This window comes from Neopelma chrysocephalum, unplaced genomic scaffold (assembly GCF_003984885.1).
Source record: "Neopelma chrysocephalum unplaced genomic scaffold, ASM398488v2 Primary Assembly neopelma1_97410, whole genome shotgun sequence".
Lineage (NCBI taxonomy): Eukaryota > Metazoa > Chordata > Aves > Passeriformes > Pipridae > Neopelma > Neopelma chrysocephalum.
In genome coordinates this window covers 15,091-31,998 of record NW_020926051.1, presented here as the reverse complement: position 1 = coordinate 31,998, position 16,908 = coordinate 15,091, and the positions used below count along the sequence as shown (strand labels likewise).

Sequence of the window (16,908 nt, the reverse complement as noted above, 5' to 3'; positions counted from 1 at the left end):
ATTGGGGTCTCCCTGCTCTCAGGAACCATTTCTCACCCAGTTGGGTACTTGCAGACTTCCACAGGAGATTCCCTAGTGTTTCCTGAGGTGTTTGCTAATGCTGCTGCTGAGCTTCCCTGCCTGGCACACCAGGTCTCTCCCTGTGCTGCCCTGCCCGTGTGCACAGGTCGGATTGTCCCACTCAGCTTTCCTCCCTGCTCTCGTGCTCCATCCATGGCTCCTTCCCCCGTCCCAGGCGCCTGGAGCAGGCCCTGCTGCTTTGGGGGACGGCTTCGCGCTCTTGGTAATGAAATACAAAACTGTGAGTTCTGCGATTATTGAGATTTCGGGGGCTCGGAAGTTGTGAGTCCTGCCAAGTGCCCTGGGATGTCACTGGCATCCCTTGTGCCTGGAAGGCGCTAGGCAGGGTAAAACGACTCAGTGCCAATCCCCTTCTAAACCACCTCCCCTCACCTCCAGCTTGGGCTCTGCCCTGAGGCCCAGTGTGAGGTTAGAAAACTCCACTTGCTTTGGACGCTCATTGGCCTGAACTCTTCCTGGGATTTTTTGCCTCAAGCAGTTATCTAATGATGTTACTGGCTGTTCCTTGCTGATGTCTAGTTCACTTTTTGGTATGTTTTTAATCTAGAATACTCAGAACAAGAAAACTTAATATTTCCAGTTTTGGGGAATAACTGAAGCATGCAAAAATAGGGAGTTCTGCAAGGGCAGGTTTTCTTTAAAGAAAAATTCCATAGACCTGTAGCACCACTTTTTCCTGGAGTGTTTTTGCTTCCCCTGCTCTGCTTTGAAGGCAAGAAAGGAGAAGTAGTTGATGTGTCTGAGGCTCTGAGATGCTCTGTTCTCCAAGTGAAGTTTCTTTGGTGCTTTCTTCAAGCATTCCTGCTCCATTTGATGGCCACAGACTCACCATGAGCTCGTGGCAAATCCACGCTTGCTCACACATGTGTTTCAACAGCAAGTCGTTAAACCCCTTGCCCCAAGTCCGGGGAATGGCTTCAAACTGAAGGGGAGTTGATCTAGATTAGTGAAGGAAGAGGTTTTTTTACAATGAGGTGGTGAGACCCTGGCACAGGTTGCCCAGAGAAGCTGTGGCTGCCCCATCCATGGAAATGTCCAAGGCCAGGCTGGACGGGGCTTGGAGCAACCTGGGCTAGTGGAATGTGTCCCTGCCCATGGCAGGAGGGTGGGACTGGATCAACTTTAAGGTGCCTTTCAACCCAAACCACTCTGACTCTATGAGTCTATTTCTGCTCCTGAGGCCTGATTGCTCCCACCTGGATGCAGAAAATGTTTAATTTGGAACAACCTGCCATGGAATTGGCAGAGAAACCTCGAGAAGTGCAAGTGGCTGTTTTGTGCTGGGAGCATGTGGTGATGGCAGCCTGGCCTGCCATGGTTTTAGGGAAGTGGTGGGGAGGGTGGGGGCCTGCGACGGGTGTTCTGGCTGTGTTGCCCATACGATTGTTCAGTCCTGGTGCTGCCTTTTGGTTTTGGTTTCTAACAGTCCGTTCTCTCTTCTCCCCTGACCCACCACAGAGTTCTACCTTGTAAATACTGTTATTTGTATATACTGTAAATGATGACATCGGTGGGCACTAACCGAACCCGGGGGAACTGGGAGCAGACACAGACACAGAGCCAGACGCAGCACAAGCAGCGGCCGCAGGTAAGGGCAGTGTCGATGGAAACCAGGTAGCTTAGAGGTGGAGACCTGGCTCTCCTGCTTGGCCTGGTGCTAATGGGTGGCTTCCTAAGAACTGCCAGAGCCAGGTTAATTGGGCAGCCACTGACGCTGGTGTTTCTGTGTCAGTGTCTCCGAGTGGGACCAGACGCTGAGATTTGGTTTTGTTTCCATCTGACCGTTCCCTCCTCGCTTTAAGGAATGCAAGTGGCTGAGAAGCTGCCTGCAGTGGGTCTTGATGTTCTGGTGGTGGTAAGGTTTGCCCCAAAACAGAAGCGGTTCAGGTGGCTGCTGCTCCCCTGGTGTCATAAGGCCAACCAGCAGTACCTCCCTTTCTTTCAGACTCCCCTTGTTCCTTTCTCATCTCACTTTCCCCCTGGACCTGTCCTTTTCTGACCCTTGTTTGCACCTTTTCTTTACCATACTGATTCCTTTCCAGAGATCTCAGGGAAGTGGAATGGCCTTTGGAGGACAGTTTGGAAATGGGCTGCTCTGACCATGCTCTCTCTATCTATCTGATTTCTTTAGGCCACTGCGGAACAGATTCGACTTGCACAGATGATTTCGGACCACAACGATGCTGACTTTGAGGAGAAGGTGAAACAAGTGAGTGTGGAAAGTGAAGATGAACCCTGACAGGGAGGCAAGATCAATACTGGGAGGACTGTGAATGCTGGGGAGGTGGGAGGGACACGTCTGGCTGCTTCCTAAATTTCCTTGGACTGGTTTCACAGAGTCGTATCATAGAACGATTTGGGTCAGAAAGGACCTTAAAGACTATCCAGTTCTACCTTTGTGCCACAGGGACACCTTCCACTAGACCAGATTGCTCCAAGCCCTGTGCAACCTGGCCCTGAACACTTCCCGGGATGGGGCAGCCACAGCTTCTCTGGGCAGCCTGTGCCAGGGCCTCACCACCCTCACAGGGAAGAATTCCTTCCCAATATCCAACCTACCTTTGGCAGTGGGAAGCCATTTCCCCTTGGTTCTGTCACTCCGGACCCTTGTCCAAAGTCCGTCTCCAACTCTCTTGGAGCCCCTTTCAGCACTGGAACGGGCTCCACGGTTTCCCTGGACCCTTCTCTTCTCCAGGCTGAACACCCATGGCTCTCCCAGCCTGTGTCCAGAGCAGAGGGACTCCAGCCCTTGGAGCATCTCTGTGGCCTCCTCTGGTCTCGCCCCAGCAGCTCCACGTCCTTCCTGTGCTGGGGGGCCCCAGGGCTGGAGGCAGCACTGCAGGGGGGTCTTACCTGAGCAAAGCAGAGGGACAGAATCCCCTCCCACGTGCTGCCCACACTGTGGGGATGAGCCTGGGAAAGTGTTGGCTTTCTGGGCTCCCAGTGCACATGGCCAGGTTATGTTAACCCACATCTCTGAGTCCTTCTCCTCTGGGCTGCTCTCCATCCATTCTTCCCCAGCTTGTTTTTGTGCTTGGGGTCGCCCTGCTGCAGGAGCAGCACCTTTTGCCTTGCTGAATTTCCGGTTTGTTCCCGCAGGTGACAGTGTTGTCCTGAGAAAAGGAGGTTATAGGTTGGGTCATGGTGAAATAATGGTAACTCAGAAATTCACACCCTCAGTTACTCCTCACTGAGGAACATAGTTAAACTGAGAAGGCTGAGGAGACTCCCAAGACCTGAATTATTTTTTTTTTTTAAGGATTTCTGGTTTGGGATTCAACTTACCTCCTGAGAGACTCATAGAGATTTTGGTGCCATCTTAGTTTGGAACATGTTGACTGTGGTGTTGTCTTCTTTACAGCTGATTGACATCACAGGCAAGAACCAGGACGAGTGTGTGATTGCTCTGCATGACTGCAATGGGGACGTCAACAGAGCCATCAACGTGCTGCTGGAGGGCAATCCGGACACGGTAGGATTGGGGCCTGTAAATCTGGTGAGGCCTAGCTCAGTGTCACTGCATATTTGCAGGTGAGGCATCCTGTAATGTCAAGATAAGGAGAGTCACAATGACTGACTAGTTCCACAGGAGCATGCAAAGCATGACTGTGACCTGACTGCTGAACACTGCTCTCCGTGGCCTTGCACGGACTGTGAGCGTGGCCCTAGGCTCGAAGGAATAGAGGGGGAAGTGCAATAAGTCATTTCCTTCCTATTCATTTTGAATCCAAGCAGTTTGACAACAGTGCAGTGGCATCTATATGTGCTTTCACACCACTGAGTGTGAAGGAACGTACCTTTCCCTACCAGGGCTGAGTGACCTGTGTTGAAAGGCAGGTATGTGTCAGCTGTGGTTCCTTTCTGTCAGAGTAACATAGTTTTTCTGTCTCTGGCCCTAAACACTTCTAAGCAATGTCCTGACTGGTTTGTGTGCTGCTGCCCATGCCACGGTTTTGAGGGTCTTTTTCCTGTTTGTTTTCTGTGGAATTGGGCTTGGCTGCTGTCCCTCACACAGGTGCCTCTCTCAGGCAGCCGAGGTCAGCTCCGAGAACAAGTGAGCACTTGTTTAAGAGGAACCTTCTGCCTGTGTGTGGGGCGTCATTCCTTTTGTGGTATAGATGGCAGATTTGCAAGTTCTCTTACAGCCCAGAAAAAAGCCTATGAGTATCAGATCCTCCCAAACTGCCACTGATCACAGGTATCCTCCTGGCACCCTGGTTTGGCTGGAGCCGACTCAGCTCCTTGTAGAGTTGAGGCTCTAAATATCACTTCTCAATATTATCTATTAGCTCATTTTTTTCCCCTGTGATGAACCCCTTGGGGGCAGGTGGGTGAGCTGGATGCCCCAGACTATGTTGTGTGTATTGCAGCTGCTCCCCAGTGTCAGGTGCTCTGCTTTGGCACGGGCCAAGTTCCATACAGTGCACATACCCATTCCTCCTTGTCTTTAGAGAGCCCTTGCCATTGACAACTGATCAAAAGATCTATTAGAAAAGCTTTTTAGAAAGGGAAATAATATGGATGTGCATTGCTGAGGCATAGTTCTGCCATGATTGCATTTTTCTCCAGATCTCTTGTAACCAGTGCCTTCTAGTCAGAGAACAAACCTCTGCCATCACAGCGATTTAATTTCCTAGAGAAACACATTGCTCAGGAGAGCATCCAGGACAGGGTGCAGCACCCAGTGTCGTGGAGCAGCACTTCCTTTATGGGAGCAGCTGAGAGGCCCAGCAGCACAAGGTGTGCAGGGCAGGGTGTGGAGAGGCAGGCAGGGGGCAGGTGGAGAAAGCCCTGGGCTGCCACTGGTCCAGCCCTGTGGCCCTGCAGCTGCCACATCGCTGAGCACAGGCAGCCCCTGCACTGCCATTGGTCAAGTGTCTTGGAGCTGCTTCTGGCCTGAATTCAGCTTGTGCAGCAATCCTGGAAAGGGGATTTTTGGATAGACAACAGCCCTGCTAATTGCTTGGGTGCACCGGTGCTGATGAGGACAGTGTGCCTGCTGAGCTGGTTACTGGTAATGTATTTGAAACAGTAAAGGAGCAGGCGTGACCTTAGAATTTGGTTTAAATTACAGTATGCCAAGTAAACATTTCCCAAGTAAACATTTTTGTAAGTTTTCTTTAGAGCAAGATACCTATGGAGAGAGACTTTGGGAGCCTTGGGTTTGATGGCAGTTTGCCACTATGTTGTTGGGTGTTTTGTCATTGTCCCTGCATGCTGCCATCCAAAACCAGCTGTTGACTTGCCTGCCAGTTGTGTTTTCAGGTGATTGTCAATGACTTGTTACTATTTTTAATTGTTTCACCAGCATGCAGCATCGGTTTAAGAGTATGAAACCGCTGCAGATTGTCATAAAATAAATGAGTGCAGGCCCATGGCAGTGAGCTGGAGGCACACTTATTACAGTTGAACTTGGGATGAGTTGAATTCTGTGATGCTTCTCTCCATCTGAGCTGCTCTTTAGGGAGGGGTTTTGTTAATCACTCTGCATGTGAGAGAAGAACTTACTCCAAAACGTTGACTGCAGAGCACTATGGAACATTTACCTGGGTTATTCTGAGAGCTCTTGGACATCTGTGTGAAATGGCAGGGTTTTTTCCCCTAAACAAGGTAAATTTATCCATGCTTTGAACTCTGGAAGTATCATGCCCTCTCTGTTGAAGAATTTTAGTGCAGAAATAGAAAAAGTCATCTCCTGTTACTTCAAACTGCATGCCAGTCAGCTGTGAGAAAACTTTCCTTGAAGGAAGAAGCTGTGCTGTGTGTAGACTCCTCAAATAAAAAATTGGTCTGGAAACCATTTCTTCAGAGACCCTTCTTATATACTCTGTAGCATGTTTAAAATCTCTGTGTATTTGCATCTTGCATTGATAAAGCTATGATTAATTTCTTTCCTCTCTGCAAACCTTCAGCATTCCTGGGAAATGGTCGGGAAGAAGAAGGGTGTCTCAGGACAGAAGGAGAGTGGACAGACGGAGCCCAGTGAAGAAAGCAAAGAAAACCGGGAGCGGGAGCGGGATTTCAGCAGACGACGTGGCGGGCCACCGAGGCGGGGGCGAGGTGCCAGCCGTGGAAGAGAGTGTATGGACCTGCCCTTTCATAGCCCCCAAAACTCTCCCACTGAAGCACTTAGTGCTGTGTAACAGCTGTCTGTAAAGCTTCTGAAGCAGGCACATCTGTGAGGAAAACCACTCGTATGTGTGTGTGTGGATCTGATGCTCCCCTCTCTGAGATGTTCTCATTACCATCAGATTAAATCAAAAGTTCTGGGAGCCTGTGGTGACGTGGTCCCCTGTATAACCACTGCACTTTGGGGTTTGAGGTCTCATCTTGTACCCCCACTAAAGCCGGATGAGTCTTGAAATTGTCTTTGCATTGTTCTGTCTTCCAGTTCGGGGCCAGGAGAATGGACTAGATGGTGGGAAGAGTGGAGGATCTTCCGGAAGAGGCACAGAAAGAGGGAGGCGGGGACGTGGCCGAGGCCGAGGTACACATGGGGTTTGGGGTCCGAGGGGGTGGGAGGAGAAGAATGACAGCAGTGTATCTATTCCTATGAGGTTCCAAAGCCTCTTTTATGGGAGGAATTGCCAAACTGAAAACACACGCTTTAATTTTTCTGTCCTCGTGCTTATCAGTAGTGTCTACACGTTGCTCCCCCATCCTAAGCATGCTAGAAACATCACCTAGGTCTTGCATCCCATCTGTGGAGTTAGAACAAAAATTGAGCTTTGTTACAGAGGTGGGAAGTTAAAAAACCCAAGATGACTATTTGGCAGGTGGGTCAATGGCTTGTTAGCAGCAGAACCTGCATCCTTGTTCTTACGTGTGTGTCTGAGCACCATCACTGGCTTGAGCTTTAAATACTTGGTGCAGAAATTAATTTTTCCACAAAATCTACTGCTCAGAAATTGTTGCTGAGGTCACACCCTGCAGAAATCAGAACCTGGGATTCAGTACTTATGGTTTGTGCCAGCTGGAAACCTTATCTGAGCCTGGAATCATGCATTGCTAATCATACTGCCAGCCAGCTGAGGTCATTCCCATCTGTCTAAAGACACTGCTGGAAATCCCATCAACTCAGGAAGGTCCTCTCCACTTTCATATTCTGGGCATCAGAACTCCATATGTTGTTCAAGTGTTTCTTTTTCCAGTGACATAGAGCCAAGAGATGCTCAGAAGTGCCTGTGTCTGTGTATTTACAGGTGGCTCTGGACGGCGAGGGGGAAGATTTTCTGCCCAAGGCATGGGGTAAGTTTCACTGGCACAAACCACAGCAAAGATAAGTCTGTGCATGAATAGTACTGTTTGTGTCAGTCATTTGTGTTCCCATTTTTTTTTTGTTAATAAGGCCCAAACTGCATCATGCTAACTTAAATTTGGGGTGGCTAGTGTAGCTGAAGCATCCCTGTGCTGAAAGAACTGCCTTGTGAGACTCTGAGATGTTTCATGGTCTGAATAACATCTGTTGCTTTCAAAATGTTTAGCCATCTTTGTATTTCTTATAGAACTTTCAACCCTGCTGACTATGCTGAGCCAGCCAGCACGGATGAGAACTATGGGAATAGCAACAACAACACGTGGAACAACACTGGGAGCTTTGAGCCGGACGATGGCACAAGTAAGTGTCAAGCACACGTGTGCCGGTTTGTGTCGAGAGGGTGAGTGGATTTTGCATCCATCCAGTTGCACTGAGGAGGTTCTGGGCAGGTCTTAGGCTCAGGGATGGAGGAATGGGTTGTTAGTTCAGAGATGAATCTCTGAACCTAATTCTTTGCACTCTTTGCACATGATTGCCCTGGAAATGGGAAGCTGGATGATTGCTGTGGGGTGCACGACAGAGGCACAGGAACATTCACCTCTTTTCCAGTAGAAACCATGCTACTGTTTGGAAAAGTGTTTTTTTTTTTTTTTATAAACTGTAGTGTATTAAACAGGTCCAAGTTCTCCTGATGTTAGGTGCATCCTCCAGAGAATATTACTTGGAGTCAAATGTCTTGCTCTTGATTTTGGTACTAGGAGCATTCTCTCTCTCATGGTCATCTTGCTCAAACTGCGTTGGGGCGAGACTTTGTTACAGAAACAAGATGAAAGGAATCTGACCTCCTTCCCTTTTTGAAGCCAGCATGTGTTCGGTGGATGGTTCTGAACACCCAGCTGCCCCTGCACTTTCTCCTGCATTGGAAAACTGGTGCCCTGGGGTTTGTTTCACATACACACAGTACTGTGAGATACAGCAAACTCAGATTTTGCAGTGTGAGAATGGGGCAGTTGCAGGGGACAGTCCTTGACCATAAGTAGCCTGTTTGTGGAGTGAGTTTCAGAGTGGTGGTTTGGTTGGCTTTTTTATGGAGCAATCTTGCACCACTATGAAGTCAAACTGTTTTTCCACAATTTCTGAGAATTCAAGTAAATACCACATACTTGGGTGTAAGAAGCATTCACACCCGTGTTGATGGTGCTTTTGGCCACCTCTATACTGCTTGCATTAGCTGAAAAACTGATAGCTTTGGAAGGAGAGAATTAAAGTCCTGTAAACTGGGATACCTTTTACTGAACATTGTCAGTGTCGGGGAGGGGGTGGGAGCTTGTTTGTGTGTATTTTGGTGGGTTCTGTTTGGGTTTTGTTTTTTTGTTTGGATTTTTTTCACAAAACAGAGAGCTGTGGAAGGGGGAAAAAATAAGCCTGCTTTTGTAAAACACCAGCAGATTGAGTGATCATCTTGGCAGTTGAAAAAGGGTTTTAAATACCGGAGGGAATAGTGTGGGCATGTGTTAAGGGCAGTGGGTGCACTTGGCTCCGCAGGAAAAGGGATGGGAGTGGACAAGCTCTATGTGCTGGGAGTTTAACTGTCTAGTGGGAACAGGCTTCTGTGTGGATGGTTTTCTTTTTTTTGTGTTGGTGTTTTGTGGAGTTGTGGAACAAAGTGGATTAGAGTGTGGTTGGGGGGAACTGAAGATTTTTCTGACAGAACGAGTTGAATTTGCTCTAGTGCTGCAATGCAGCTGTAAAGTTTATCGTGCAACACCGCCGGTCACCTGTGTTGTGCATGGTCATTTTTTTTTCCAGTTTAGTAGCCACAGGCATCTCTTTAAATTAACAATATCCACAGGTACGATGTGACTGGTGTATGTGGGGGCAATGAAACTCACCTTCACTTCTTTAAGTCAAAATTTCACTGGTTGTCTTTCTTTTCTTTTTGTTTTGTTTCAGGACTTGATTTCATTGGGGGTGAGGGGTCAAATTATCCCCGAAAATTTGACACTGCTCCTGGTACGATACATCCAGGCGCACTAACTGCCCCGGATACCTTTACTTTACAGCTTTTTAAAAAAACCCTGAAATATCTGTGGATATGTAATTCTTCTCTCTCTCAATTTGTTCATTTTAATGAATATTTGACATTTGTTCTGACTGTGCTTTTACTAATGCTGACACCTTGAATATAAATTGGGAGAGGCTAACCCCAGCTCCAAATTTTAGCTTCAGCCACTGCTTCTTGGTGCCCAGAGCAGCTCCGTGTCCACAGTGCTGGTGACAGAGCATCCCACCCGAGGGCAGGAGGCTTGAGGCAGCTCAGTTGTATTCCCTTTGTCTTGCATCCTGAAAAGCTGTGACTTGCTGTTGCCCCCGTGCCATTCCTGCAGCCTCCCTGCTGTTCCTGCTCAGGGTCACAACTGCTGCAAGCGGAATGGGTCCAGTTAAACTCTCTCCATGCTTTGCCTCTGCTCACAGCCACCCCTGGGTGAGCAGTGCCCAGTGGCTGCTCTGGCATGTTCCTGCTGCCCAGCTGCTTCTCCTTGCCTCCCTGCAGTTGAAGATGATGGCAGATTTTGAGGTGACAGGGATGCTTCATGTTAAAGCTACTCAGTGCCTGGCCACTTTATTTCCTGTTCTTGCACCTTTATGCCTTACGAAGCCAAGAGACACCCATGAGATGATCCAGTTTGCTGAATCCCATTGGTGTCCATAACAAGGCCAACATCATGTTTGACTGTCTCCTCTATCTAACCTGAGGTCTTGAAGTTGAGACTAAAGAACCTTCCAGAGGAGCTTGCCACTTGACTCTTGAAGGTCAGGGCAGGAGGAGGAGTGTTGAGGCTGAGGAGTCTCTTTTGCAGGGGCCCAACTGGCAGGCAGACAGTGTCTCTTGGTTCTCACCTCAGGATTAAACTTTAACTTCCACAGGCAGCACAAGGCCATCTGCTCCAGAGCTGCCATTGTGGTTTTGCTGCCCTTTGGCTTTGTTTGGATTTACGTTCCTTTGAGGTGCAGACTGGGGGCCTTTGAGTCTGCTGCCCTTCCAGGCTGAGGCAACAGGCCTGTATCCAGTTCCTGAGAGGCAGCAGACTGCCTGATGGGCTGTGGGAGGAGCAAGCTGGGTGCTCATCTCCCAGTTTAAAATGAAGAGACTGTGTTTGAGGAGGGATGTGGACATCTTGGAGACAGAATGGGATTTTTTTCCTTCACCACAATCATATTGGCACATGTTGTTGGCTTAATTGTATTTTTTCCTCTCTTCCTGGTTTGAGGACCTTAAAGACCAGCAGCTCTTCGAAGGGCTTTCTGAAAGCAGAGAGGAGGGCTCGCTGTTCAGAAGGCAACCCTTCTGAAATGGTGTTAGAAGGGTCAGAGTATTGCTTGTGTTGCAGTTCTCCCCTTTGGAAGAGCTCGATGGAGAGCAATACACTTGGTTTCTTTAAAAAAACTTCCCACTCTGTGCTGACTGGGAGCTTTCTGGAGCATTCCTGGTCAATGCCTGGTTGTACATGGCAGTTCTTTGTTTTTCCATCTGCCCCTTTGTGTGCAGGGAGCACAAGCTGTGCTGAGTTGGTGTCCAGTACTGGAGTAGACTTGCCGGGAAAGCCCCGTCAATGGCTGCTCTTCATCTGCAGGGTTTCCTTCTGCTTTTTGTCTTGCTTTGCTTTTCTTCTCAGTTTCCCCAAACAAGCAATACTTAAGAGCCCTGTGCTGTGCTCCTGCATGCACAAAATCTTCTTGGTGCAACTCTCTTGGCTTCCTGCTCTGTTGGCCACCTGCAGGTACATCCAGCTCCCATTCCACCTCTCGGGTAAGGTTTGAGCTGGAAGGATCTTTCTGATCCATTAAAATCTGGAAAGCAACCTTCCTGCTACTGCTGTGAGGGTACAGAAAATCTGAGGAATGGGGGAATCTGGGTTTTTAAACCCCAGATGTGTTTTGCATTGAATGTGTTGAACTCCTGATGCTTCTGGCTGGGAAGGAAGGGGTAGACTCTAGTGTGCCTTGAGATTCCTGGCACTCTGGGAAGTCATGTTTTATTAGTATCTGTATTTCACACTTGAATATAAAAGAAAATAAATCCCGGAAGGCTTCTTGAATTGGCTCAATTTGTCAAGCAAAACAAAACAACAATGAAAAAAGAATAACTCACTGATAAATACTTATTTCTTGCACTGGATTCCCCACTTCTAGACAGGCAGTTGTTTAAATATGCAGTTAAAGTGTGTCCTGCAGAAGAATCCACAATGTTCTTCCCCACATGCTATGTTTTATGCTCTAAAAGACTTTCAGCCTATAAAAAGGCTGATGCCAACTTGTTCCGTCCCTGTAAGTGTCTCCAAGATTAACCCTGTTGGCCCTGTCACGTTTTGTTTGTGTGGACTGGAAACCAGCTGTGCAAAACAGGGCTGGCTTTATGCTCTGAGGTTTTTGCAGATGTGAAATCTCCTGCTCTCCTCCCAAACCAAATTTCAGTTGTTAAATGGATTCAGAAGTTGCCACATAATGTTCGAAGTACAGAGGTTAAACTCTGTGATGGAAGTGAGGGTCAGAACAAGTTGAAGATGCAGCCAGGCAAAACTCTTTTTATTTTCTGGTAAATCTTACTTGCTTAAATTGTGCTGTGGATTGTGGCTGAGGTCTCCAGCTTTTCTCCCCAGTGCTTTGAGCATATCTTTACAGCTGGTCACAGAAAATGCAGGAATTGCTTAGTCCCTCAAATTTTCCCTTCTGAATCCCATTTGCATGTGCACAGGAGGTCCTGGTGCACTGAGGTTTCAAGACTTTTTTTTGGCTGGGGAGAGAAGATGAATCACGGGAATGCTCAGCTGTCCCTAAGTTTTATAGGAATGTAAGGTTTACCTGGGTGGTGAGATCCTGTGCCAGAGCTGGCAGGAAACCTGTGAGGGAGGTGCTCTGTCCAAGCTGCTGGGGTAACACTGACTGCTCCCAGGTGCACAAAGCTGTAGCTACTGCAGTACAAGGGGAAGTCAGGAAAATGGCACAAGGAGGCTGGGGATGGTGCTGGAGCTTCCTTGCTAAGCTCAGCTCCCCTGTTGGGTGTTGGGAGGTGTGTGTTGCCCTATCTGCCAGCCCAGCAGTCCCTCTCTTTCAGCTCAGCCTGGGGCAGCAAGGCAGAGGTGGCCCTGTCATGGTACCTTGCCCAGGAAGCATGGGTTGGGGTCTACTGCTTTAACTTGCTTGGTTGGCAAATAGAAATCCTCCTGGCTACCTGCAAAGCTCCCCAGTGCTTCTCCAGCTCTTGGAGGCAGAGCTTTGATGAATGCATAACTTCTGTACCTGTTGTTGTCCTTGTAGGTGCGTGGAGGGCAGCGACAGAAGAATGGGGCACGGAGGACTGGAATGAAGATGTAGGTACTCTCCAAACCCTTCTCCTCTGTGCATCTGCCAGCAGGCTGCTGTCCTGCCTGTACACAGAGCTCTGAGGGGAGCTCAAAGCTCATCCTCCCCCAGACTAGGGACAGAACCCCAGTCAGGCTCCCAGTTCCAGGAGCTATGAGGAATAAGTAATCATCACAGCTTCAAAAAGATATGTGTAGTAGAGCTTGTCATAGGAGCCCAGAACAGGAAGGGATCTCCTAGGGCCTTGAGGCTGGTCCTCTCATTTCCTGTAACTGTATGATGGAATTCTTCCAAAAACTGGCCTGACTCCACACAGGACTCTTGCTCCATCCCTCCCATGGAGTGGCAGTTGGGAAGGTTTGCCTTTGATCCCCCCACGTGCCGTGGAGGAGGCAGCAGTGGATTCCTGCATGTCATGTGCCTCTGCTTGTCCTTGTGACTTGGATGGAACAGAAGCTCTTGACTTTCTGACTTGTTCTTTGGTGTGTCTTGCCGCCTTTCATTCTCTACTTGATGTCTCCTTCAGGGGAGAATGGATGCTGTTAGCACCAGCTTTTAATGCCTCTGTATCAGTTTCTTCTGAAGTGGGCTTCAGTCCCTCTCCAAATCAAGGGAGGACTTCTGTTATTGCAGATGGGAGCAGGGTTGAGCTGTTTTAGTATGATTGTTACTTTTGCATGCTCATTTTGGCTCAGCCAACGGACTGGGCAAGGAGGGGAAGCGTTTGCTTTCCAGGCACTCTCTGTGGGAAGTGCTCCTGCTGTGTCTGGAGACAGGAGCAGTTTCTCTTTGTTCAGTCAGGTCTGTGCTAGAAGGGAGCCTTTGAGAGCCCTTCTTGCCTTCAGTGTGTATGAGATGCCCCCGGGGGTTCCGGATTTAGTTTTTTAACTCTGGCACTTTAGTTTCTGGTGGTTCCTCAGCCTGGAATAGAAGCTGTTCATGTTCAGATATGTTCCAGGCTAAATCACAGGTGGTAACTAGCGTTCCTCTTCACCCATTCTTGAGCAATGTTATTTTCCCTTCCATAGCTGAAGTAGATCTGTTGGTCAGATCATCCAAGTGAGCCTGGATCATTGGAAACTTAAGTGGGGGTCCAAAGTTTCTTCCTTTGGCTTCTGTACCAGTGCTTGCACCTATCTGGCAGGGGGTTTGGCAGATCCTCGCTGTGTGCCATCGACTCAAAGCACCAGCCCAGGGCCCCAGGAGCCCCAGTGGGTTTGTGGACTGTGGGAAATTTGTGGAAGGATTTTAGGGTGGTTTTTTTTCACTGGTGGGTGATTTGTGCACTTGCCCGAGAAGAAACAAATAAAAGCTGATTCTGATGGGAGCCAAATGCTAGGGAAGTTTAAGTCTAAATGCTTGAATTTCTTGAGTTTTTCTGTGGCCGTTTGTCTCAAACATTCGTGTGCTTTATGTCACTGGCATTGTTCTAAGGCACTGTTCTCACTTTTGAATTCTTTTTCCCTTTTTTATCTTTCAGCTGTCAGAGACAAAGATCTTCACTGCTTCCAACGTGTCTTCAGTGCCTCTGCCTGCTGAGAATGTGACAATCACAGCTGGACAAAGGTGAGTGCCCATGGTGATGCCGTTTACCTGGGAAAAGTGGCACACAAGTCCTGGAGCAATTTGCCTTCTTTGACTAAACCTTGCCAGCTAGCTAAAATGCAGCAGCTCTGAACGAGATGAGGTGGATTTAAATGGAGAAGTTGAGTTAGTAATTTCTGGGTCCTAATCTTGGATTAGAGTTTTCCTAGGCTCTGCTGTTGGTTCTTCAGGTTTGGGGGCATTTTGCTGTGTTAAATTAATGAAAAACGTGATTTAAAATCAAAGGCTATGCAGGGTCTTGCTTGATCTCCCTCTCTCCTTTGGAGGTTGCTACTGGCAGTTGTGAGTTAATGTTCTGAAGATTCCTTCGATTTGTAAAGTTAAAGGTGTGAGGCTGGAGGGGGAATTCTGCAGTAATGGAAGCGGAAGCTCATGGTGACCTTATTGGGTTATCCTCTTTCTCTTCGCAGAATCGATCTCGCAGTCCTGCTAGGAAAGACACCGTCTTCTATGGAGAATGAGTCAACGAACCTGGAGTCATCCCAGACTCCTTCTCTGGCCCAGCCACTGGTGTTCAGCAATTCCAAGCAGACTGCTCTGTCCCAGCCTGCCTCTGGAAACTCCTTCTCTCACCACAGCATGGTAAGGAAATGCTGGTCTCTGCCAGTGGAGATTTGATGGGGGTTGCTCATTCCCTGACATTCTCTGTCTGTTTGGGTAACGTGGGAAATGCAGTCCTGATACCTGCTTGCTGCTTGGGACTGGCAGAGCCAGATAATTTGCCAGTCTGCTTCAAATGCAGAGGCCTGAAGTTCATTGCTCAACTTGAAATAATTGGGATCATTCCCCCGCTGTTGCCCTTGTCTGATTTGCGACACGTGCTTCTTTCCTGCTCAGAGGAAAGGAAAAACTCTTATGGTCCAGGGCTTGCAATTTCAACAGTTTGAGAAGTGGAAGTGGTTGGGAACTGGTGTTGGATGGAACTGGGGGATGGAATGCTGGCATCTACTGGCAGGAGAGGGAAGGAGGCATTGAGTCAGAGTCAGAGATGTGCGAGGCCCCGGGCAGATGTTGCTTTGTGTAACTTCAGCAAAAAGAAATAAAAATTGTGCACTTAATGGTGAGATAGTTGAGGAAGGATTTTCAAAACCACCTTAACATAGAGCCAAGATCTCCAGGTGTTTTTTTTAGTGCAACTGAATGCATGAGAATAATTGAGTACATTTTCAAGATTCTGTCTGCTAGCTTTCTTTGTAACCCTCTATGGCTGTACCATGCTCTGAGTTGGGTGAGAGATGATCATGCCTGCACTCACACATGATGGAAGGCTGGGAGAGAAGCACGAGCCCTCTCTGCCAGCAGTGTGTGTGCATTTGGAGCTCAGGAGTGTTAAGCTGAGGCACCCAGTGAGAAGCAGCAGGGTACAGTGCATTCAGGTTTATGTTAAGAGATGTACCTGTCCTCTGAGCCAATTCCAAGCCATGGGAGATGTTGACTTTGTTATGTCCTTGCTGAAATTGCAGGTGAGCATGCTGGGGAAAGGGTTTGGAGATGTCGGGGAGCCCAAAGGCAGCAGTACCACAGGGTCTCAGTTTCTGGAGCAGTTCAAGACAGCCCAGGCGTTGGCTCAGCTGGCAGCTCAGCACACCCAGCCTGCTGGGAGCACCACTGCTGCTTCCTGGGACATGGGATCCACCACGCAGACCTCGTCTCTGGTGCAGTACGGTAAGGAAAAGGAAAAGCAGCATGCCCCCCCCAGAGTGGGGAGAGTGTGTTCCCCCCCGGAACTGCAGAGGCAGCAGGGGAAGGGACTCAGCAGAGGGGGAGATCACAAGTTTGCAACCAAGCCAGCTGAGCTGGAGAAATGAATAGAACTGTGGGAGCAAGTTGGTGAGACCAAAATACAATAGTGTGTGTGAGTCTCTCCCTGTTCCTTTTATACTTGGAGGAGCTGAATCCATCATTCCAGCATGCTTCAAGGCCAGGGATCTGGCATTCCTGAGCCTCTCACAGTGTGCAGAACTACCTCCTAATGTAAAGTTGTGCCAGAAAAAGGTCTGAAAAGGCAATTGTGGAGAATAGGTCCTGAATACCAACACTTGTCAGTCTCCTCTCCCTGCTGACCTGATGTTATCTTCTAAGGGAATTCGACTTGCTGTTAAATGCCAAAAAGTAACTCTACCTCTGGGCTGCCCTGAGGGAATAAACAGGGATTGAGAGGCTCTTTTCAGATCAGGTGCAGAGCTCTGCTGTGGTCAAGTGCTAGTGCCATTTCCTTCAGCTTGTGCTTGTTGCAGGGAAATGGCTGTGGTTCAAATCTAAGCTGAAGAAAAATGGAGCCCTGTCCTAGTGACAGTGAGTGTTGACAGCTTCTGATCTTCTCAGACAAGAAGCCACAGAGGAGAGTTGGAGAGAATAGAAGGTGTTTTTTAATAAGCTGTGTCAAGGCTTAGTGGAAGGAGGAAGGTGGTGCAAAGACCTGAGGGTGGCAGCCCTGAGCAGTGATGTTGCTTGGAGATACCCAGTCCCTGCAGGGGAAGGAGCAGGCAATGGAGTACTGGAATGCCGGCAGAAACGGGGGGAGGAAGCGGCATCAGGCTGGTGCAGTGTCTCCACACAAGGGACTCTGGAGTCCAGCTTTTCTTGGAGAATGGAGGATT

The 16,908-nt window shown here is 48.6% G+C and overlaps 1 protein-coding gene across 7 annotated transcripts in view; it reads left to right on the top strand.

The window, feature by feature from the left end:
* Positions 1 to 1,204: 1,204 nt before the first annotated feature.
* The window catches only part of UBAP2L (ubiquitin associated protein 2 like), a 26,235-nt gene continuing 10,531 nt past the window's right edge, over positions 1,205 to 16,908 (top strand). For 2 of the 7 annotated variants that reach the window (XM_027672549.1, XM_027672547.1), the window contains exons 1-12: positions 1,205 to 1,669; positions 2,213 to 2,290; positions 3,443 to 3,553; positions 5,994 to 6,162; positions 6,473 to 6,568; positions 7,284 to 7,329; positions 7,587 to 7,699; positions 9,293 to 9,367; positions 12,659 to 12,711; positions 14,184 to 14,269; positions 14,719 to 14,890; positions 15,772 to 15,973. In XM_027672549.1, the coding sequence (XP_027528350.1) occupies positions 1,580 to 1,669; positions 2,213 to 2,290; positions 3,443 to 3,553; positions 5,994 to 6,162; positions 6,473 to 6,568; positions 7,284 to 7,329; positions 7,587 to 7,699; positions 9,293 to 9,367; positions 12,659 to 12,711; positions 14,184 to 14,269; positions 14,719 to 14,890; positions 15,772 to 15,973 (1,291 nt within the window). In that variant the 5' untranslated portion in view covers positions 1,205 to 1,579. The remainder of the gene's footprint in view (positions 1,670 to 2,212; positions 2,291 to 3,442; positions 3,554 to 5,993; positions 6,163 to 6,472; positions 6,569 to 7,283; positions 7,330 to 7,586; positions 7,700 to 9,292; positions 9,368 to 12,658; positions 12,712 to 14,183; positions 14,270 to 14,718; positions 14,891 to 15,771; positions 15,974 to 16,908) is intronic. The other 5 variants (XM_027672553.1, XM_027672552.1, XM_027672548.1 and 2 more) reach the window with 4 other exon arrangements.